General features: G+C 42.9%; 1 protein-coding gene across 2 annotated transcripts in view; it reads left to right on the forward strand.

Annotated features, from left to right (window-relative positions):
• LOC148542784 (gamma-aminobutyric acid receptor subunit beta-4) overlaps nt 1–23,458 on the forward strand; it is a 366,337-nt gene that overhangs the window by 162,717 nt on the left and 180,162 nt on the right. Inside the window, exon 2 of one of the 2 annotated variants that reach the window (XM_088466801.1) lies at nt 9,934–10,022. In XM_088466801.1, coding sequence (XP_088322927.1) covers nt 9,934–10,022 — 89 coding nt within the window. Of the gene's footprint in view, nt 1–9,933; nt 10,023–23,458 lie in introns of those variants that run through there. The other variant, XM_088466809.1, reaches the window with a different exon arrangement.

Genomic DNA, 23,458 nt, shown 5'->3' on the forward strand with positions numbered 1-23,458 from the left:
TGCCAGCCTTTGGGGCAACTGGAATGCAGTAAACAGTGCTCTGATGTGGCCAGTGTGTGGAACTCCATCCATATAATATCTGGAACCATCTACAGAGAAAGTAAGGTCTACATCTACAAAAGGAACATCCGAAATGCTAGATAAGGACAATGATTTCTGCTTCATAAGTTCAACACAATTGGAAAACTGTTATTTATACTTGTACAAGGAGAAACATTGGCCCTCATTCAGAGCCGTACGCTCTGAGCAGAGCGCACGCTCTGAATGAGGGCCGCCCTCCATAAAAATGGAGCGTCCTCCTGGACGCTCGTATAGCTGTGGGTCACCACCCACAGCCTATATGAGCGTGCAGTTTGATGGCCGCGATGGTCTTGACCATCGCGACCATCGAAACTGCGAGCCGGAGCCTGCGGTTGAGGTTTTCAACCGCAAGCCCCGGAGTGATTTTGGCTCTATCAGAGCCAAAATCACTCCCACTGACATCACTAGTGATGTCAGTGGGCCGGCTTCTGACGGGAGGCGTTCCTGTGGGAACGCCCCCGTCAGGGAGGCATGCCCCCGGCACGCCCACCAAAGGGGGCGTGCTGTCAATCAACATCGACAGCACACCCCCTTTGATCAGACACAACGAGCAAAGGACTTTCCTTCGCTCGTCGCGTCTGGCGCATGCGCACGACGGAGCTCCCTCCGTCGTGCGCATGCTCAGTGCAGACCATCGACCCACTTGCGAGCGGACAGCCGCTTGCGAGTGGGTCTGAATCAGGGCCATTGTCTCCTCTCCCATCTTTTGATGCCTGCGGGAGCAATGACGCAGAATTCAACCCTGTACACCTTTTAAGAGTGACATAATTTGGTGTCAATCAGGCTACCTCATATTTCGTAAGCCTAGCAGCAGACAAATGCTTTGTTTCAGCCAGATTCAGGATTTCTATAACCCCATGTGGTACTATAAGGGTTAAGGGTGTGCTAACACTATGTGAGCACTTTTTTCTAACATGAGAGCTGTCGCTGCCACTGCTTTTATGCAAGTGGCTGTTGCCCTGATTACACGGTCTAACTGACAAGAATAGTGTACCAATGACTTTTGCTTGTTTCCATGTGATTGTGTAAGGATCCCCTGAGCATGTGAGTTAGACTCATGACAAAACAGTGTAAATGGCTGACTGTAATCTAGGTAAGGATAATGCTGGTGAATTAATGATATCTTGTTTTAGAACATGAAATACTTCAATTTGTTCAGGTGTTAATTCAAGGGGACCCTGTTGTGTAGGTTCCTTGAGTGCATCATAGAAAAGTTGCAATTTATTCAATGCACAAGGTACCCATTCTCTGCAATATGTAAGTAAGCCCAAGAGCCTCTAAGCTGTTTGTATGTGTGCAGGACATCTGCTTTTTGAATCACACGCTTTTTTCTTCTGTAAGATGTTTAGCTTGGTGTATTATGCAACGTCCTAGAAACTCAACTCTTGTCTGTATGGGTTGCAGTTTTTCTTTAGATACCTTACATTTTTTACTGTGCAGGAAATTCAGTAATGATATTGTGTCATGCAAACATTCCTGCTCTGAGTCAGGACATAATAGTAAGTCATCCTAAAAGAGGCAGATCTATCTGGATTTGGGGTCTTCTTTTTAATAGGAAAAAGGGTGAGTTCCAACTGGAAAGGTATTCCCTAAGAACCTCTGCTTTCAGGTAATCTTCTACCTGTTTGGTCACTGCAGCCACTTGATCTGATCTTAAGAGGAATTGTTTAACTTTAATTGGCTACACATGTGGCTTAAATTTAATTTCCACGGGCTGGATGGGCAGTAGCCCTACATCCATTTTATCTTTTGCTCATAGCATACCAGGGACTTTAGCAAATATCTTATTTTACAGTTTGTAACTCTGTAGCAGCAGGTGGCGCTGTTGGGCTATTTTTAAGACGTGCGCCAGTATTTTGCCCAAATGGCACCAACTGCTGCTGTCTTCCTGTTGATTGCACAACATAAATAGGTTGTAGCTGTGGGGTTTTATTTTTGCTCTGCCTATCTGTTTCATCTTCCTCAATGGATCTTTAAAATTGTGAGGAGTACATCGGGAGTCAAGGCAGCATATTCTGGATGGCTGACCTTAAGGGCTTTAAGTAAATCAGGTTTCTAGCCGCTTAGGAATTAATGTTTAACATTCTCAGATCTCTAGCATTTTGTAAATTAGCCCCATAATCCTCATGTTTATGTCTATATTGCTGATAGTAATCAGTGACAGATTGATTATGTCCTTGTGGGATTTCTTGGGCAGGCATATTATTAATTTTGCCTTCACAATAAGCTTCACATTTTAACACCCATTCATCCACACTAATAGCCTCTTTCTTACGGTTATCATCTGGGTCAGTTATGTCAGCATTACTTCTTTGGGCTGGTTGTCTTGCTATTTGGTCAGCCTCAAAATTGATCATTGTGGTCTTGGTCATTTGTTCTAAGTCTAACCATGTGGCAGTATAAAAGACTTGCAGGTGTTTCATATAACATGCAAATCCCCTAGGATCTTTCTTCCATGTATTTTTTCTTACAGGGGTCTATCCATTTCTTACCCCCATCCCAACTTCTGGTGTCTTTTCTGGGTTCAGTATATGATATCCCTAGTCTACAGGCTCTACAACTTACTGACCAATGAGCACCACAATTCCAACAAGTCTGATCTTTGTGGTCATTACATGCTTGATGGTTTCTATTGGGGCGACTCCATCACTTATTAGCAATATTATTCCCCACTGAACAACCTTGACCTACTGTCCTTACAGGTGTCCCTTCAGAATAATCCCTATGGGGCATACAAACCATCTCTTTTTCTATTTCTTGTGACTCTTTCTCCAACAAGATCTGTTCTGACAATTTTATCTAATTCAAAAGTGTGCCTTCAAGTTTGTTACTCTTTATGTAGGGGCCATATGATTTATGTATCTGTTGTAACTTCATTGGGTCAAGTGTGTCATTTCTGTGGATGCAAGCATTTTTAAAGAGTTTGGACATCCCTTCTGTCACCCCAGGACCTAAAACTGTATGCATAATATCCATGGGGGTTTGACAATTGGACAGGAGCTTACGGTCCGTATTACCCATACCTGTGGATTTATTAAATCTTGTTCTTTTGTGAGGTAACTCCTACCCAGGGGATGAAACCAGACACAGATTTCTTTCTATTTTTTCTGTAACTAAGGTGGGTCTCCTTAGCAGGTCTGGGCACACTATGACCGTACCTTTGGGATATAGATTGACTGGTAACAAATGCCAAAATTCTCCTACTGTAGTCTGGAGATAATCTCTGTCAATATGGCAACCTACCAAAAGACAAAAGGCACCTCTATGTCTATTTATTATATTTCTGGAAGTGAAAAGATCACAAGGTGTATCAAGGGGCAATACTCCTGCCAACCAGGGAAACCAATTATCAGACTGCTGAATGACAATAAAACATTTGCATTTCTAACATTTAAATCTATAAGGACTATAGCCTGTATACATTTTTAAAGATTCATTAGACATGTAATTTCATAAACAAAACAAAAGAAAATCAAGAGTCTGAGACACATAGATATCCATAGCTGAACCCTTAGACAGGCATAGGGGGTCTCACAATGGATTCTAACTGAGCAGAAAAAACTATTCACCACGGTTAAAGTCAGAGTCCGCTGTCCTGGTCACCCCTGTTGTGTCCGTCCTTGAATCAGTGTAGGATATCTCGGTAAGAACCTCCAAATATGATGGATCTAAACTAGAATCCTCAGTGGTCAGTCACTGGGCCAGAGCTCTTTATGTGTGTCAGAACCCCTGTGTAGAGCGCTCTTCAATTAGTCAGCTGAGGTGAAATAACACAAGACTACCACCAGGTCTGTGTTCAGTATTCTGACTATATTTTTGTGAGGCACACAGTTTTATAACAATGATTTCATAGTGTAACATATGTGATTATTCAAAGTATAACCACTCATTAATTCTAGACAGCTCATTTCTGAGAGCCCATCAATTATACAAACATACCTTGTTATGTCTTATCTATAAGCTAAGGAGTAAAGCATACTTTAAGGAGTATGCCCATGTTGTTATCTCTGGTATACTCCAATCTATTGAGTCTGAGCCTGTCTCTAGCTATTTCAGAATATATATGCTTATGAATAACTTTAAAGGCATACACCATCTTGTTAAAAAATGGAGTCTCATGTGGATAGCCTAAGATCAACTTTTTCAATTCCTAATGCAAGAATCATTATAATTTGCAGTAGTACCTAGAGTCTGTAGGTGCTTAGAGGAATTAGTGTGTTGCATAATGTGTAAGGGGCTCAACTGTGTGGCATAATTTGAATTGGGGGTACCATTGTTTAGCCACACCCATTCCCTGTGGGAACACACCTTTTTCTGGGTGCAGGACTTCCTGCATGCACTTTCCCTAATTAAAATATGGGGGGTGCCAATGCTCTTTTTGGAACAGGGCACCAAAATGTCTAGTTACGGCTCTGCCAGATAGTTCCAACATACACATCTAGGGACGGGCTGGGGCAGTAATTACAGTCCTGGCATCAAACTGTGCTGTGCTCCTTTGGCACTCATGCATGAAAAGGGGGCATGGCCATGCCTCACTAGGGCATGGAGTTGACACACCTCACAGGGGCATGTTGCAAGTCATGAGGCATGGCCTTATGATATGTACTGTCTATTTGCATGTTAGCTGGGCAGAGCACCAGAACGACCCAACAGGCTATCGACCCTTCTGGTATTCTTTGTAACTTTTTGTTCAACATAGTTAAAGTGGATACTGCACTGTTACACAAATCTTTCGCCCCCCAACAACCCCCCCTCAAAAAAATAATAAATACTATAAAAAGTTAGTTAACAAAAACACCAGTGTACGTTCTGCTACTTAAATCTTACTGTCTTCTTGCCAATAACCAGGGGACTTATACTGTAATAAAGAAATAATATGTAAAAAATTTAAATATGACAGTGATGAGAAATCTTATAATCTAGTAGGAAAATGGCTCAGGTAAGACAAGAGGGATGCTAGTGGCCCAGGGTGGAGATGAGGACAGTAGTGAGGATGGACCAGTATGAGTAAGATAGGTATGGGTTTTACAAGCTCTAAAAAATAAATTTTCAGAGAGCATTTTAAGGTTTGATGTGGTGTCTGATTGGGCATGGCATGGAAATTCCTACCATAAGTAGGTAGCGACAAAGGGAAAACTTGTAGGCTGCAGTGAGAGGTGTTTATCAGGGTAAGGATGATGCACAGGTAAAGGTCTAAGACGGCATGAGTATTTGAGGACAAGGTTTGAAATGTATAAAGTTGTGGTGTTTTTGTGGACTTTGTAGGTGGCAGTCATTTCAATTATATTCTAGAGAATAAAACAAAAAAGGGGGAAAAAAACCCCCCACAGCGCAGTGTTTTCTGCTTTTGGTTTATCCTGACTTCAGTAATATATGTTTATGATTGTTTTCAGAAGTTTTATTGTTAGTTTTATTTTCCAGCATCTAGCTGTCTGGTCAGTTGTCATTGTCCCATAATTATGATTAAACTGTGGGGAGAGGAGGGAAGATGGGAGCAGCCTGTTGAGTTAGCATGAAGTCTGGTTGTTAATACCCAGGATGGGGAATAATTGCTATCACAGCTGGGCCAGTATCACAGAAGCATTATGACAGGAATGTACCCATAGCAATGTTGTTTATTGCTACTCATTCCAGCTTTTCTCAGTGCCCTGGAAGATTTAAGCTCAATACTGTATTGCCAGATGTTGCACTTTTTGGTTTTAGTCATCCTGTAAACTGTTCAAGGAGAATTGCAGTGAGAGCTCAGCAGAGGGAACATGTGCGATAATAGTGTAAACTGTTCCTTATTAACAAGACACTTTACTAAAATAAGCTAGATATTAAATTATATTTACAATGCTAAATGATAATTAAAGCCTGAATTTAAAATATGTGCACAAAGAATATGAAACATGTACATTTAGAGATGTTAAATACATTCATAGGTTTTGGTACTTGCCATTAATGCATAAGTAAAAAATAATTATATGAATATATGTACATCTAATAAGTAAAAACAAATAATTTTTGCAACTATATGTAAAATCATGTCAAATGAAATGTCTTTATATATGCATAGACAAAAATTATTAGTAAAAAGATCTTATATATTTATTAAATATATCTGTAATGATAGGTTTTTTAGATATGTTTTGTTATAAACTTACAACTGTCAGTTCTGGTTGTCTTATATTTCATTTCACCCTGTAACACAATTCAGGTAATCCTACTATGTAGTCAGGAAGCCGGCGGTCATATATACCGATTCCTAATCCTACTATGTAGGTTTTCACAGTAACTAGTGACTCAGTTGCAGTATAAATAAACCTCCTACTCACATGGTGGTCAACAGAAGAAAAAGACTGCATGATAGGGAAATGAAATATATAAGCAAAATAATTAGGTGGAATTAACTGATTAAACAAGAGATTTAGGGGCATATTTATTAATTATTGGGTACTAGACCCGACAATAATAATTTCTTATCGCTGCTCTTCTCAGTAATGAGAATTAATGAGCACCCAAATGTAATAAAATACACCAGCAGGGACAGGGGTTCTGTTACAGGCACCCTGCTACCCAGATACAGGGACCATGGGTGAGTGGTGGTGCCACCTACAGGGCTCTTCACTCTGTGCAGCCGCACCACTTGCGTTATGGCCCTGCAGGGCTGCCATCAGAAATTGTGGGGCGGTACTGACAAAGTAGACAGGGCCCCCCCGGGGGGGTGGGAGGGGATGGTTTTATATATATAAATAAGCCATAACCACATAAAATACATTGAAAAAGCTCGACCCACATAAAAAAAGCCAGAAAAGGCTGACTTTACTGGGGGGAGGAGGGGAGGCTCATGGCTGAGAGGGGGGGCAGGACAGTGACGGCTGGCGGGACTAGGGGGGAGGATCATGGCAGAGAGGGGGGACAGGACAGGGAGGGCTGTCTGGACTGGGGAGTGGGGCATGACAGGGAATGCTGTCTAGACTAAGAGACGGGCAGGGAAGGCTGGCTGGACTAGCTGGGGAGGCTCAGGGCAGAGAGGGGAGGACAGGATAGGGAGGACTGGCTGGAACAGGAGGGGGAGCACAGAGCATGGTCAGGCACTATGTACAGTATTACCAGGTTTGCACTTGGAATCAGCGCTGACGGCATATCAGGATCATACATGTAGATTAGAGAGTGGCACTATTTCTGGAACAACTGTGTTGCTGCACCCACCGGTATTTCACCAGGCGCTGGGCCCGAGTCGATTGGATGGTGCCGGGCACCATCAATCAAAGCTCGCAGACTGGCCGACGCTCCTGATTGGCTGCCGGTCCGCGACCTCCGGCTGGCTCGCGGCCGGGACCGTATTTGTAATTGTAATGCAGCAGGCACTATCAGTACTCAGCACCGCAGCCAGCCTGGCCCCCCTCTGTCTCTGCTCTCTCCAGGCCCGGGACTCTAGGCCCAGCAGTCCCCCCTGATGGCGGCCTTGTGGCCCTGGGTGTGTAAAACGTGAATGGATCGCATTAGCAATCCCTTCACTCATCCTTTGGGAGCCGCGCACACTACTGTACATGCCACCAGAGGAGTAGTGTGGAACCATGGCGTCCGGAGAAAGTATATGTCATATCGCCTCTCCACCCTGTACTGAACTGTGCCAGTTGTAGTATGGCCAGCCTGCGGGGTAATACTGAAATGAAGAGAAAAACAGCAAACAGTGGCAGTATCACGCTGGACATTGAGGTTCCATTGGGGGAATAGAATGCTTCGGTGTTGCACTATCTGACATTTGGCACTGCTTTATTTATGTATAGCATCTAGGATCTGAGTTTTACCTCCTTTGAATCATTGTTATTAGTCAATAGAGGAGATTGTATTATATTTTCTGATCATTTAACTTAAACTGACAGAATACATGTGCTAGAGTGAAATTCCACAGGGTGCACAGCTTATTACTGCAATTACGCCCTGAGCAGCTATCACTGGAGTGGGAACACCTATCAGAAGCTTCCTTCTTAGATATGCTCCCACTTTGCAAATTTACATTGCACCTATATTAATGCTCTGTCTACCAACATTATCCCCTAATATTTTTTAAAAGACCTTTCAAATAACATTGTGTGGTCATGCCTGGGAATATCTCATTACTTTAAATAGCAAAGCAGTGACTCTTTTTAAACTCGTACCTTATAATTGAAGTTTAGGATTTTACCTCAGATGTGTAACTATTAAGTCCATTGAAGCACAATGAGTGAATGAATGAATGAACGAATGAATGAGGAGATAAGTAGGGAGGGGATCAAAGAGGAGAGGGGAGAGGAAAGTGCTGATAAGAGAGGGGAGGTGTCAGAGGCCAATACGAAAAGGAAAGGATAGGGGCAAAGCCAATCAGAGAGGACCAGTGACAGAAGCCAATAAGAAAAGGAGAGGAGAGGGGCAAAGCCAATCAGAGAGTGACAGAAGCCAATAAGAAAAGGAGAGGAGAGGGGCAAAGCCAATCAGAGAGGACCAGTGACAGAAGCCCATAAGAAAAGGAGATCAGAGGGGCCAAGCCAATCAGAGAAGGCCAGTGACAGAAGTCAATAAAAAAAGGAGAGGAGAGGGTGGTGACAGAAGCCAATAAGAAAAGGAGAGTAGAGGGGTGGTCACAGAAGCCAATAAGAAAAGGAGAGGAGAGGGGTGGTCACAGAAGCCAATAAGGAGAGGGGTGGTGACAGAAGCCAATAAGAAAGGAGAGGGGAGGGACAAAGTCGATCAGAGAGGGGAGATGACAGAAGCCAATAAGAAAAAGTGGACAGGGGTAAAGAGCCGAGCACAGGGTAGAGAGCGGAGAGAATTAAAGAGGCAAGAAGTGAATGTAATCAATCTGACAGGAAAGGGGAGGTGACAAGATGATCACAGAGGAGAGAGGGCCGGAGGGTAGACAATCTAGGCAGCTTGAGGGAGCATGAAATGTAGAAACAGATCTCGGATCTGTAACTTATTTAAGATATAGAGCAAACAAATTGAGATAAAACTAACAGACGGCTGTCATACTGTGCAGTGCCCCATGAATTCCAGAACTCTGGATGGTGCCCTCTGTCTATTTTGGCGCCCGGAGCTCACGCTCCACCGGAACCACTCTCGCCTCACCCCTGCTGACAACACATGTGCAAGTAGAGAGTGCCGAGAGGGGTCATACAGTTCCCTCTCCCGGTATCTATTGCATAAAGTAGCCCATAGGCTATAATGGATAAAGCTATCATTAGATGGCGTTAGCTACCGGTCAGCTTGCTAGATTGGGACGGAAAGCAGCTCCCAGAGGTTTATATGGGGGGCTGATTATACGACTGAACATGGGAGTCTGCCGCAGATATCTTCTATATCTGCTGCGGTCCTCTATATTTACATTTGGGGAGGATACTTATTTTTTGCGTTTACCCCAAAAAAGGGGTATTTTCAGGGATACAGTGTCATGCAAATAATAATTGATAAATAGGCCCCTGTTAGTGGTTTCCCACTATATGAAGACTGTATTTGCACTATTATACAACTTTGCTTACAGATACATAGACATGAGGTACCATCGTACTCTCACATGATATGCAACTGGACAAATTGTGGTTCATTTTGGGGGAAGGGGGGAACCTTGCACATTTTTGCTTGTATCTCAATGGTGTGCAATCTAAGCTGAGTGAGGTTGTCCTGCGTAGATAAACTGTGTTATAGTACAAACAGAATCTAGGACTTAATTGAATTTCCCATATAATGTAGCATTTGTCTATTACAGAGAAAGCTTCCATGATCTAAATGGTGATAAAATATGTACAGCATATCGCTACTGTTGTAAAAATACTTCCATGAACCCATATGGTTTGACCTTTCTTTATATATTTTTATTTTACATTTCAGCCCACATTCTGGGAATATCTCAGTGGTGAAGAAAACTGTGGACAAATTATTGAAGGGATATGACATCCGCCTGCGGCCAGACTTTGGAGGTGAGCAAAACCCATTGTTTCCTAACAAACGTATATCTTTATTTTTTAATTAAGAAATATATATTGTGAGATTATTATGAAGCTGTATAATACTTAATAATATTATATGTAATAATATTTTGTATAAGAATAATAAAATAATGAATGTCACAAATTGACATATACACAGATGAACACTAGCACAGACATAGTCTGAGCTCCACCTCTTTCCTGTCTCCTTTAACTATAAAAACTAGTTTGGCGCTGGTTGTTACTATTCAGGACTGCAGAGAGGGGACCACTAGTCAGAGAATAGGAAAACACATATCTGCAAATTACTGTATAATTAATAGGCTTAATTCCCAAGGTCACATAAAGCCTTGAATGGCAGTATGATTACTAGTAAAGTGGGAAGATGAGAGAGAACCAACACACATAGACAAATGATCAATGTAAAATTTTTATACACCTATTAAGAATTATGATTAATACAGTATATTATTAATTAGCTTGTACAGTATATATTAGTGATATCCAGATTTGCACCATAGTCCATATATCACATATGGAAATAAATCCAAATAATAGAATGCTGCTCCATTCAGCCATTTTTTTCTGTGGCTCCTCTTACAGACATTAAAACTGGGAATGGGTGGAGGAGTGAGAGGACCATTCACAGACCTAAACCATTGCTCCCTGGGATTGGTTCTAATGCTCACTCACATCTTTTGTGGTCATTTTATGTCAGTAAACTAAATTTTTGATGGTCAAGCGGCATGTTTATTTTGGAGAGGAGTGTGTTCCTGCGTGGTCTCCTATCACCTTATAGTGAATTCGACCAAGCACTTTTACAGAGATGGGTGCCAGGTGTGTTACTGCACATGCACCTAACCATCTTTACTGTGTTGAGTGTTGCAGTGCTGCATGGACCCTTAAGGGTGTGAGTACCTATTACCACTGCTATCACCACCACTGCAAAGTTACAACACTGTTGTGTATGTTACCACTGTTACCACTTTTACAGCTGTTCCTCAGTAAACCTGCAAGCCTGGTTAAGGATCACTGTGTTGCTTAAACTCAGTTTCACAATTCCACTGGTGCCTATTGTTAGCCTCCTAGGTTCTATACTAAAAGGACATATCAACAGGTTATGGGCCCAGGTGAAGTATACAGTAAAGTCTTGCTTGTGGATCAGCACACAGAATGCACATTGCAGCAGCCAGTATGACCTTCATAAAGTTGAGAAGTTTAGAGAATTATGCCACATGAAAGTTTGCCATGGAAATGCAGCTCAAGTGTAATAAAGTGTGGAAGATTAAAAGTAACCCAGATGAGTATACGAATCCTGATAACCTAGATAGAGCCATGGGAACCATAGGATTAAAGTGCTTAATATGCATTCCATAATTAACAGAAAAGTGTCAGCGCATAACATGTGGATGGCCCCGCAGACAGCGTATGAAGATAAAGGTCTCATGAGGAGAATAAACCCGAGGCGCATCCTGTGCAGAATGAACACAGAGCAGTTAGAAACCAGTCGGCGCTAGTTAGTTCAGAGGGAACTGAAGAGTGAGAATATTGAGGTTGATTAAGCAGCTGTTCCTGAGGAACTGTAGTTCCTCAATAGAAATAAGCAACAAAAAATATATATGAACCAGGAACTGCGCTATATCAATCACAAGAATAATGTAGAAATGATGTAAATATAGAAATATTTATTCAACCTGTATCTGTATAAAAAAATAATTTTATGACATAAAATAAATAAAGTATTAATATAAAAAAACAGGATAGGTGTAATTCAGCCTACACAGACAATAATTCTTATATAAAAACTGTAAGATTATTCCCAGTGACTTGTAGAGCGATCCAAAAATAAATAAAAATAGATAAAGAGTCCTCCATATATTAATTACTATCAATATACCAAATGGGAAATAGAAAATTCCATTGATACAAAGACACTTTAAATGTGAAACAATGTCTCCATCAGGGTGCAATATGCAGTAATCGACAGTGGCCCTGATTCAGAGCCGGACGCTCTGACAGAGCGCTCGCTCTGAATCATCACCGTCCTTCCTAATTTTAGAGCGGCCTCCTGACTACCCACAGCTATAGCGAGCGGCCAAAAAGATGCTCTTTCAGAGCCAAAAGCATTCCCACTGACATCACTTGTGATGTCAGTGGGGCCAACCCCAGACGGTAGGCGTTCCCATGGGAACGCCTCCGTCTGGCCAGCCACGCCCCTGGCACGCCCACCAAAGGGGGCGTGCTGTCACTCACAATCGACAGCACGCCCCCTTTGTAGCGAGACCCATAGCGATGGCTTGCCCATCGCTATCTGGGTCTCGCACATGCGCACGACGGAGCCGCCTCCGTCGTGTGCATGCGCACTGGGCCAACATCGACCCGCTTGCGAGCGCTCAGCGCTTGCGAGCGGGTCTGAATCAGGCCCAGTGTTCCATATGAGTAGCCACAGATAGATGGTATAATCAAGCTATTTGATCACTGCAGTGTATAATATAAAGACATGGAAACTGTAAAAAACTCAAATGCTTCTTGTCCGTACTGTGGACTATGATGAAAAAGTCACAAGTATTAATTATAGTGGATAGCTTACCACTTTTAGATGGTGTTGATTAGACAATCAGGCTATGCTGAAGTGTTCAGCGTAGGAACTCCGGTCCGTCCTGTATGCTGAGGCTCCGTCCACAGAGAACATTGAGACCGACGTCTCTACCTAGCTCGGGGCGGTGCACAACAGCCGCACCAGTCAGCCGAATGGTCTGTGACTCCTGCAGTGTTCTCAAAGAGCTGAACTGTATGCAAATGGATAACACGCTGGTAAATAGCAAATCCACCACTGATGTAACACTGCAATTGCCGGGCGTTGTCCGTGAAGGTAAATAAACCGGAATTCAATACCACAGGCTTCCCCGAGCCGGTCCGTGCAACCTTTGGCATGATCAATAGAAACGAGGAACAGGCAGTTTCCTAATGCATTTCTTTACTCCTGGCAATTTCATCAGAGGATGTAATACTGGTGAATGGGTGGATCTATTTAATCCCCACATTAAATTGTCAAACTTGATGCACTTGTGTGTAAAAAACTACAATAATGCAGAGCGTAACCAAAACACTATTAACCCTTCATTGCACAAACTAATACTGCACAACCAGATACACTTTAAATATAACAAAATTTAAATATAAAGAAAAGATGTATTTCGCTGAGCGAAAAACATTGTGGGGACCCCTCACTTTAAAAAATTGGGGTCCTTCACCACTTTTTCTGGGTCCCGTCACATATTATTGGGGTTGTGGGCAGGCAGGAGTTGGAACAGTGCTGGGGGGGGTATGTAGCAGTTGGGGTAGAGGGGGTTGGGGTAAAGGCAGGGAGAAGTTGGGGTAGAGCTGCAGCTAGAGGGGAGTAAGGGCAGGCAGGGCTGGGGCCAGGGAGGGGTAAATGCACACAGTTGTTGAGACAGTGCTGGGGGTCAAGGAGAAGGTTAGGGACAGGCAGTGCTGGGTGTAGGGAGGAGACAAGGGTAGATAGCAGCTAGGACAGTACCTGGGGGTGGCAAAGGGGGTTAGGGGAAGTGTCGGGTCAGGATAGCAGCTGGAACAGCACTGGGGGCTAGGGAGGGGGCAAGTGTAGATAGCAGCTTGGGCAGTATGGGAGGTAGAGGGGGAAAGAGTTGTTAGCAGCTAGGGCAGTACTGGGGACAAGGAAGAGGTCAGGGGGCAGGCAATACTGGGGTTAGGGTGGGGTAAGGGTAGATAACTAGGGCAGTACTAGGGGGCAAGGAGGGGTTAGGGGAAGGTAATACAGGGGCATTACTTGGATTAGGGAGGGATTAGCATTGCAGCTGGGGCAGAACTGAGGGTAGGGAGGGGGAAAGGATAGACAGCACATGGGGTACAATTGATGCAATTATCAGTCCTCCGAATGCACCCTCCTACTTCCCTTATGTAGGAATGGTACCTTAAGTAGCGGCTCTTGGGCAGTATCTTCTTATCCACAATGTCTGGCTGGGTGCAACGACGGTTGATGCTAGATCCTATGTAACCGTGCAGCGATGTGGAGTGGTGTCTGCCGAGCGGTGATTGGCTGGAGGACACGCCGCGCAGTGATTGGCTGGAGGGGACGCCGCGCGGTGATTGGCTGGAGAGGACACCGCGTGGAGATTGACCGGAGGGGACGCCGCCATGCAGGGATTGGCTGGGGAGATGCCAGACATGCAGGGATTGGCAGGTGAGACGGCTGCAGCACACACAGCGCCAGCGCATCCTGCGGGACCCGATCAGTTTTTAAAACTGGGTCCCCAGGTTGCTGTAGCGCGTAAAAACGCGCTATAGCGCGTATTTTGCGAACCCTGATAGTGATTGTCCCTAAAAACAATACCATTGATCAGTAAGGATTCTCCAAACAGTAAAAGAGAAACAGTTAATAAAAAACATATTCAATAATTATAAAAAAATAATAAAAATAACCATAGATATATGAAATATAGGGAGACAAGTATGTCTATGTATACGCACAAATATGTGCATATCCCTGTACATGTGTAAACCTACACATGTCCATCAATACACACCTATATAGATAATAACTTACAAAAAAGTATATATATATATTTTTTTTCTAAAAAGACCCTCTCTATATAAGTAATAAATAAGTCCATAAATCACTAGGTATATGCATCAACAAATATAGGGGGTCATTCAGACCCACTCGTGAGCGGCAGTACGCTCGCAAGTGGGTTGATGTTCCCCACTGCGCATGCGCACGACGGAGGGAGCTCCGTCGTGCGCATGCGCGAGACCCGACGAGCGAAGGACTTTCCTTCGCTCGGAGTGTCTCATCAAAGGGGGCGTGCTGTCGATGGTGACTGACAGCACGCCCCCTTTGGTGGGCGTGCCGGGGGCGTGCCTGCCAGACGGAGGCATTCCCAAGGGAACGCCTACCGTCTGAAGCCGGCCCCACTGATAGAGCCAAAATCACTCCTGGCCTTGCGGTTGAGAAACCCAACCGCAGGCTTTTACTCGCAGTTTCGATGGTCGCGATGGTCAAGACCATCGCGACCATCATTTTGCACGCTCGTATATGTTGTGGGTGGTGACCCACAGCTATACGAGCGTCCAGGAGGACGCTCCATATTAATGGAGGTGGGCCCTGATTCAAAGCGAGCGCTCTGGTCAGAGCGTCCGGCTCTGAATCAGGGCCATAATTCCTACAAATTGTTGTACAAAAACAAAATTATTATGATCAATGATGATGAAGCTAAAACATATATATTTATAAATAACCCAAATCAATATTATTCACAAAAACCTTTAATAAAAAAGGGGATTCAGCGAATAGATGAAAAGTTTATTTATTTAAAAAAAAATTATTTTATTTATTCTTTATCTATTTGTTTTTTTATTTTTTATGATATCCAACATGATATCAGTATGGAATAATAACAATAAGAGGAAAGGAAAATTCATGTAGGGATAGGAGCAGAATGAAAGTATATATTCACAGGATTTTATCAAAAATCGATCTCAATCGATTCATTAAACCCTTCAGGTTGTAACGTCCTTAGGGTATGAATCCAATAATTTTCACGTAAGCAGAGTTTACGGTATCTATCACCACCTCTATCGGTTGGATTGATCTGTTCAATACCTGTACATTTTAAATCACCAAGATCTTTAGAGTGTATATCCCAAAAATGTTGATACATTTTATGTATGCCTTTAGATTTCAGGATATTACGCTTATGTTCTAAAAAGCGAGTTTTGAGATACCTGGTGGTTCTACCCACGTATTGTAGGGTACAGCTACATTCCTGTGCAGTACTAAAGTGAGTGAATGCAGAGACATGAACATGTATATCGATAAGGTGCATCCATATCTCAGCAATTGATATCTGTAAGAGTCCAAGTCGATGACGAAGAAGTCACAATGGCGATGCTAAAGAATTTAATGCTTTGATTAGATTTCTTATGCTGGCCATACACGCTGCAATTATCGGGACGATATCGGCGGATCGCCGCGATAATTGTAGCGTGGGGGGGGCGACCGAGGGTTAAATATTGCTCGGTCGGGCATGCTGGATTGTCCAGCATGCCTGTCCGATGCGATTTTTACCTGGTAACTGTCGGCCGCATCGGGCAGTGTATGCCCAGCGCGGCCGACAGACAGACATTTCCTGTGTTCCTTCCTACAGAAGGAACAGGGAAATGTCTCCTCCCCCGGGGGTGGAGCGCAGATATCGGGCTATACACTGTGAGATTTCTCTCACAGTGTATGCCGCGGACATCTGCGGCTGGCAGCCGGCCAGATAAAATGTCTGTCGGTCTGACAGACATTTTATCTTGCCGTGTATGCCCAGCATAAGTGGCTTTAGAATTAAGTGTGTCTAATCTATCAATAGAGAACGTGAGGGCTAAACTGTTGCAGTTACAGGAACACATACCAATTGAAACAAATGCTGAGAGTTCTGCACTGCACACCAGGAATACCAAGATCAAAAGGCTCAAGTTCAGATGTTTCATATGTCACAAAGTGGGACGCAAGGCCTCTGAATGCAAACTGAAATATGTTAATGCCACACAGCATAAAAAGCATAACAAGAAGATGAGTCAGCCTTTAGTGTCACAGGAGTCCCAAGAAAAATTGCTGGTTCATGGACTAAGGAGCCAAAAGGCATTTCAGTTGGAATCAAGAATGGTCAGAGGGATTGTATACAAAGTCCTTACAGCAACAAATCCAGGATCACGGTTACACCTTAGAATAAGAGGTGAAATCATAGTCATAGACATCCAAGATGTGTTATTCGCACCAGATATAGGGACAAATTGTATTGCCATAAGTGTGTAGTGCAAAATAAAAGAGGCACTGTGATCGCAACAGCAACTTGTTGGCAACAACTGTACATCCTAGACACAGAGGAGTGTATTGTGATGATGGTTCTAATTCAATCCTATCTATGGTGCTGTGGCATAGTTGCCTAGACCACCTGGGGTATGACAGCATTCAGAAACTTCTTGATGGAATGGTGATGAGAATAACCATGAGTGACACAAAGTGAAACAACATCTGAAAGTTGTATAACGTCTTAAAAAACCCACTCGGGTAAAATGCTCAAAGCAGCATTTACACATGTGTTGAGATCCCGGTGCCAGTATTTGAGGTTGACATAACCACTGGTAACATAGTGAGTATTAACTTCCTGACTGCATACTCTTTGACTAGGCCTTTGTAGAACATCCACCTTTTTTTTGTACAACCATGACAGTGTTGCTTTGGGCTTGTGCTTGGGATCATTGTCCTTGAAAGGTAAAATTTCTCCCAAGCTTTAGTCTTCTAGCACACAGAAGCAGGTTGTCTTGTAGTATCTACCTGTATGTTGCACCAAATATAGGGCCTTAAATTTCAACAACGTGCCCATTCCCATTGAGGAAAAACATCCCCATAACATAATGCAGGTACATCACTGATGGGATGGTGTTTGCTGAGGAATGGGGCAGAGTTAGATTTGCACCACACACAGCATTTTGTTTTGGGGCCAAAAAGTAAATTTTTTGTTTTTGGTGAGAGGCAGAATACAGACTGATGAGTCAGCTTGCGGCCTGGAGTGCAGATTACTGGAGCAGGAAAATATTATACACGCAGAGATATTATAGACAGGATCAGGCTGGTAAATACAGCAGGCATTGAAACACCAGAAGGCAGGTACTGTAAATAGCACCATACAGCAAGGACCATACACAGCTGGAGATAGATGGAAGGTATGGTTAGACAAGGTACTTGACTTGAATATATAGGGTGTTTCACTCACTATTGGCCCCAAAGTTTTTATTATAACTTTTAAAGTACTTGACATAATTTAGGGAAATTTGACACAGACATACCTTGGTCTATGAGAAACATGAGGAAGTCATAGCAAGTGTTGAAAGTGTTCTCCATTAGCATCCAGGTCAGCTGTTCACGTATGCATGAAGTGAAGGCCAGCTGTTCACCCCCTAGTCAGCAGCGCAGTCCAAAATTCAAATAGGGGAGCCAACAACTGCCAGTGAGGATTGTAGTTGGTGTGGTTCCCCTATTTGAGTTTTGGACTGCGCTGCAGCCAAACCTCTGGAGCCACTACTGCTAGCCAGTAGGTATTCCTGCTTCTGACAATGGTGTTGTGTACTGAGGCGTCCACATTCATCGTGTCTGTGTGTTATGTGCCAAAATGATCCTTTATTTTAGATGTTTTCCAGTATGTCTGGACAATAAATACGCATTGTTCAGCTGTGTACCGGTTTTTATATCGTCATGTAACACACAGACACGAGGTGGAGACGGATCGTCACGATGTAGCGATGGGATCGGAAACGCCGATCCGCTGGTCGAAATGCCGACCGGCGGCCATCAATGTTTCACGATCTGTCGCAGGATCAGTGAAATTCTACATGTTAAATTTCTCCGATCTACCAATCACGATCATTTGTTGATTGTGATCGGCATATCTGTGAAATCCAACATTTTGGATTTCAGCGATCCTGCAATGCCGGGTTGCAGGATCGCTACATTGCAACGATCCGTCACAGATTGGGGGCCTTTAGTGTCCAAGATGGCAGACCTCATTCACCACCGGTTCAGGAAAAGACTCTGAACGGACGCCAACCACCCAGCTGGTTGGCACCTATGAAACTTAGGGATGTCTTCAGCAGCCCACAGGAGCACCCATGGCTATGAGGCGCCACCGGCAAGTGGAGTAACAGGGCCTGAAACCACAAAATTTAACAATAGTTCAATTTAAAGAGATTGGATCATGTGCAAGGAAGATACCAAGTTACTTAATCCATGAGACTCCTCGAGACTGTCCACCACTTTTGAGGGCACATTAATATTCATTACAATGGATTTAGCCTAGTTAATCTTAAAGTTGGTAGCTCTACCAAACAGGAATTATCACAGCAGGGTTAGAAATAGTAGCCAAAAGATAATCTGCACTAGGTAATGCCTCCATATCATTAACAAAGATCAAGGCATATAGGAGGCATCAATACCTCGGACCATTTGAGATCATAAAAGAATCTGAAAGGGTATAATTAATTTTAATTTAATTTAATTTAATCCAGTAAAGGTAATGGGGACCCAGACTCAGGCATTGCATAGTTTTAAAAAGGTGCTTTCTACATGATTAAAAGCTTTTTCAACATCTGTAAACAAAAGTATTGTCTGTATTTTACAGGTGGTGTCAAGATGAATTAAACTAATTACTTTGGTCATAAACCACCTGATCATAATAAATAATTTCTGAAGGAATCACGAAGGCAACTGGAAATCATTTTTTTTAAAAGCTTAACATCTATATTCAACAGGAATACAGGGCAGTAGCTAGCACAATGGGTAGCACCCTTGCCCTCTTTCAGAATGACTGCATTGTGGGTTTTGAGGATTTCGATGACAATTTCTGTGTATCAGAAATGCAATTAAGGACTTGTAAATGAATGTTTTGTAGTACAGTAGATAATTGTACAGTAAAACCATTGAGTCCGTGACTTTTACCTTAAGGTGAAATAGAAATTGCTGTCTCCAACTCAGACAGGGTAAAAGGCAATCTAATAACGCCCCCTATTCTGTCAACTTAGGAAAGGCTACAGTATCCAAGTATTCCTCTATATGGCGCTGTGTGATTGGCTAGCATGGGGTGGGGGTGTATTTGAAGTAATATAATTTAGTGTAATATGCTTGGAAAATGCTAGCCATATCCACTGTAATATGATGTAATGTGCCTGTATTATCTTTTGATCTTATGTGTAAACTTAGCTGCTCTTTACTTTCGCAATGCTTGTGCAAGCAGTTTACTAGTTTTACACCCCATTTAAAAAAATTGTACCTACATTTCCAGAACGTCAGTTTGGTTTTTATCAACCACTATCTGTCTATAGAATGGTAAAATACATAGACTATTTTTTGTGTTTTGAACAGTTGAAGCTTATCAAGGAGTTCTGATTTCCTTGACTGTCTAAACCATTCACTGGGCTCCCAATTGAATATATATCCCTCTTATTACACAGCTATAGGTTTCCCTTATAGTGGTCTGAGTCGAGTATCATTATGGTCTATGTAATCACCAATTGAGGCCTCTAATTGGGACATGTAAATAACATCCTGAAGGAGTAATCCATTTTGATGCCATGTCCATTGTCTAGGAGTGAAATGGGACATCTGAATCACATATAAATGGGATCTGGTTGGACCAATCGCGGAGTCACACAGTAGGTATAAGAGGTTCTGGCTAAAATAAAGGTAGCCTATTCATGTGTACACCTGATGGGGAAAAGAGAAAAATGTGTAATAGCGGTCTGAGGAGTATCAGTCAGCTGGTGAAGGTGGTGTGTCTTACCTGGAAGTAATGCTTTCATGACAACCTGGATGCAGCAGCAGATGTATACATCTTCGGGTCAAGTATCCAGTTAAATTCTAGGTCAACCACAAGGATACTTCTGTAGCAGTAATTCAGTTATTTCTAGCATTCACAGGAAGAACTCCTCCTGACCTTGAATCAGAGCATATAGATTAAAAAGGTGAAATCCTGGTTGAAGAGCTTCCCCCTAACCAGAGGACCATTACCAGAATCTAGAGAATAAGAGGAGACGTTAGACAAGGGGAGTCATTTAGAAATATCATGGCTACTCCTTTTAATATCTGTCTGGGTTAATACTAGCATAGGAGTGGGAGAACCAGGCAATGCGGAATTCAGGTGCAGTATCATGATAAACGTGCGTTTCTGCACAAAGACAACATCTGCTTTGTCATTACAGCCTGAGATTATTTTTTAGGGAGATTTAAGTCCCTTGTTTTAATGGACAATGGCCCTCATTCAGAGCCGTTCGCTATTTGCGGTCGTTCGTTCAAAAACAAGGGGTGGCTATTCAAATGATCCGTTCGCACATTGCAGTCTGTTCACACCTCTAAGTCTGAACGAGCGAGCAAAACATACGCTCGTTTATTTGATAAAAACGCCCCTTGGCCGTTCGCACCATACGTCATGTCCGCTATTTATTAGATTAATCGAGTACATCGTACAGCTTATGAACTGCTCGCTATTCTTGTGGTTGGTTTTTTCAACCGCTATTTTGCGAGCAGTTCTGAGTTAATAAAAACCAAGTGACGTGGTCAATGACGCTGCTGTATTATTATGCACTCCCTTAAAACGCCCGTTTTGACCTTTAAGCACGCCTGCGTTCGAATTCCACTCCCCCGTTTTCAAGCACCTTCCCCTGTTACCACCCACAGACGCCTCATTCTGTCACTCAAAATAGCAGGCACTCGCTATATAGCGTACAAACGATTTTCGGCCGCACTGACTGGTTCGCGCATGCGTACTAAAAACCGTACGCATGCGCAGATGTGCGAACATCGCTCGGAACGAGCGTACTGCCGCTAGCGAGCGGCTCTGAATGAGGGCCAATATTTTTATTGCGTCCTTACGAGACATCAATGTGAGAGAGAGGGGACATGAAGCTGGCCCAGACAGGAAATGCGGTCACAGAGATATAGGCAGGCAGGGGTGAATGGTGGGGAAGGGTTGAAGACAAGGAATAGAGGGAAAAAGAGGAAAAGGGTAAAAAGCAAAGACTCAAACAAGAAAGTGAAAGACAACAACATGCAAATAAGAACATAAACACTGTGAAGAAGGAGCCCCAGGGGTCCCAAAAACTGCTAACCTGTACAAGATGGATGGTCTAGCCTACACTGAGAAGAACTGGTACTCTTCCTAACTCACCTGGGTAATGGGGTCCAGGGAAATTAACAGGATTGCGAAAGCTGAAATGGTATTTTTGACACCTTAATAGTCCCAGCATAAAAAACAGTGCAATATACCAAAAGGACAAAATAAAATAAACACATACACTATATTCCAAAAAAATTTTGTTCAATAAAAGGTTAAAAAACCATATTCACTTTTTTATTTAGAACATTTTCTCTTGTAAATCCCATTAAAAAAAAAACAATCTCAGGCATCAGGAAAAAATTAAGCAAAATTACCAAAATAATGTTTACCTGCACACCTTTCACCTCCAGTCAATCACAAGTAGCAGTGGGCATGCTGGATCCCCTTAAATTGAAATCTGCTTGGGATTTGCCAACCATGGTATTAGAGAAGGTTAGTGAAGAGGTGGCTTTGCGGCGCATGTGTGGCCCATTTTCCAAACCGCTTACTGTCAACCTGTGTTGTCCCTGGTAGGAGTGGTCCCCGGGAAGGAAGTTGGAATGTTTCAGTCTATACAAGTTACTTTATGCAGATCAGTACTCCATTCTATGTTTAGGGTGGTTCACCGTGTTTTTTGATGAGGCTGTGGAGTTAGCGAAGGTCCATGGGAGGGCTTAGAAGGAGGTAGGGATGTTTCGGTTGATCAAACACTTATCTTATCCAGATCAGTCTAATTTGTGACATCTTCCTGACCAACTTTATAGTTGTGGAGGTTACTTAAAAAGTACTCCTTTTTAGCCTTGCTATTTCCATGGCCCATTTTGGACCATTTTAGGTTGGTGAGCTGCTGGCCACTTATAAGTTAAAGGTGGACTCCGGTCGGCTTCCTGTTCCGGGATGTTTTTGTTGGCCCCGTTGCCCTTTTATTTAAGAGCTACTGTTCCAAGGCAGATAAGTTGGGCAGAGAGCATCACTATATTGACATGTCAGGATGCAGCTGTTTGTTTTGTTCAGCTGATATCACCAGGTGCAGAACCCTGTTTTGTCCCCTTGGCTTGTGCATAGGGGCTTAATGTTGACATGTAGTTAAATCGTTAAACACCACAAGCTGTTTCTTAAATCCGTGCATGACTCATCAGCCACAACAAAATCACATGTCTATTGTGCATGACACATCACATGTCTGAGTCACCAGACTTAAAAGTCAGGTCAATTAAGACTGCAGGTGCAAGACTTGTTTACTTGGCTCTATAAAAGAGTTTGCATGAGCCAGAGCCTGTCTCTGTGTTACTGGAGCTTCACAGTGCTGTACCACTGTACAGTAGTTAGCCTAAGAGGGCTTGATACCTTATCATATTGACTACTGTTTATCTTCTATTACCTGTATCCTGTTATATTCAATAAAGCTACTCTGATGTGGAATCAATTTATCAATTTATATTCAATAAAGCTACTCTGGTGTGGAATCAATGTGTGGACTAACCTCCTTGCTCACATCTGTTACACACCTACACTTGTAGGCATCTGTCAATACTTAACACCCTTGTTCAATTCCAGTTTAGGGCAGTGTTAAAGCATTGTGTGCGTACAGTGGGTTTCAGTGTGGTGGAGAATGGTATACATTTTTTGGCAATGGCACAGTGGAAGCAGCTACTCTTATGGATTTGCCTGTTGCTAGTATTAAAGATTAGGAGCTGTTGGCGATCAGGTAATTTAATCATTACATTGACGTTGATTGCCTTGTGGCTGGCGATC

This window comes from Taudactylus pleione, unplaced genomic scaffold, assembly GCF_031769625.1.
Source record: "Taudactylus pleione unplaced genomic scaffold, aTauple2 ptg000009l, whole genome shotgun sequence".
NCBI classification, from domain to species: Eukaryota; Metazoa; Chordata; class Amphibia; order Anura; family Myobatrachidae; genus Taudactylus; species Taudactylus pleione.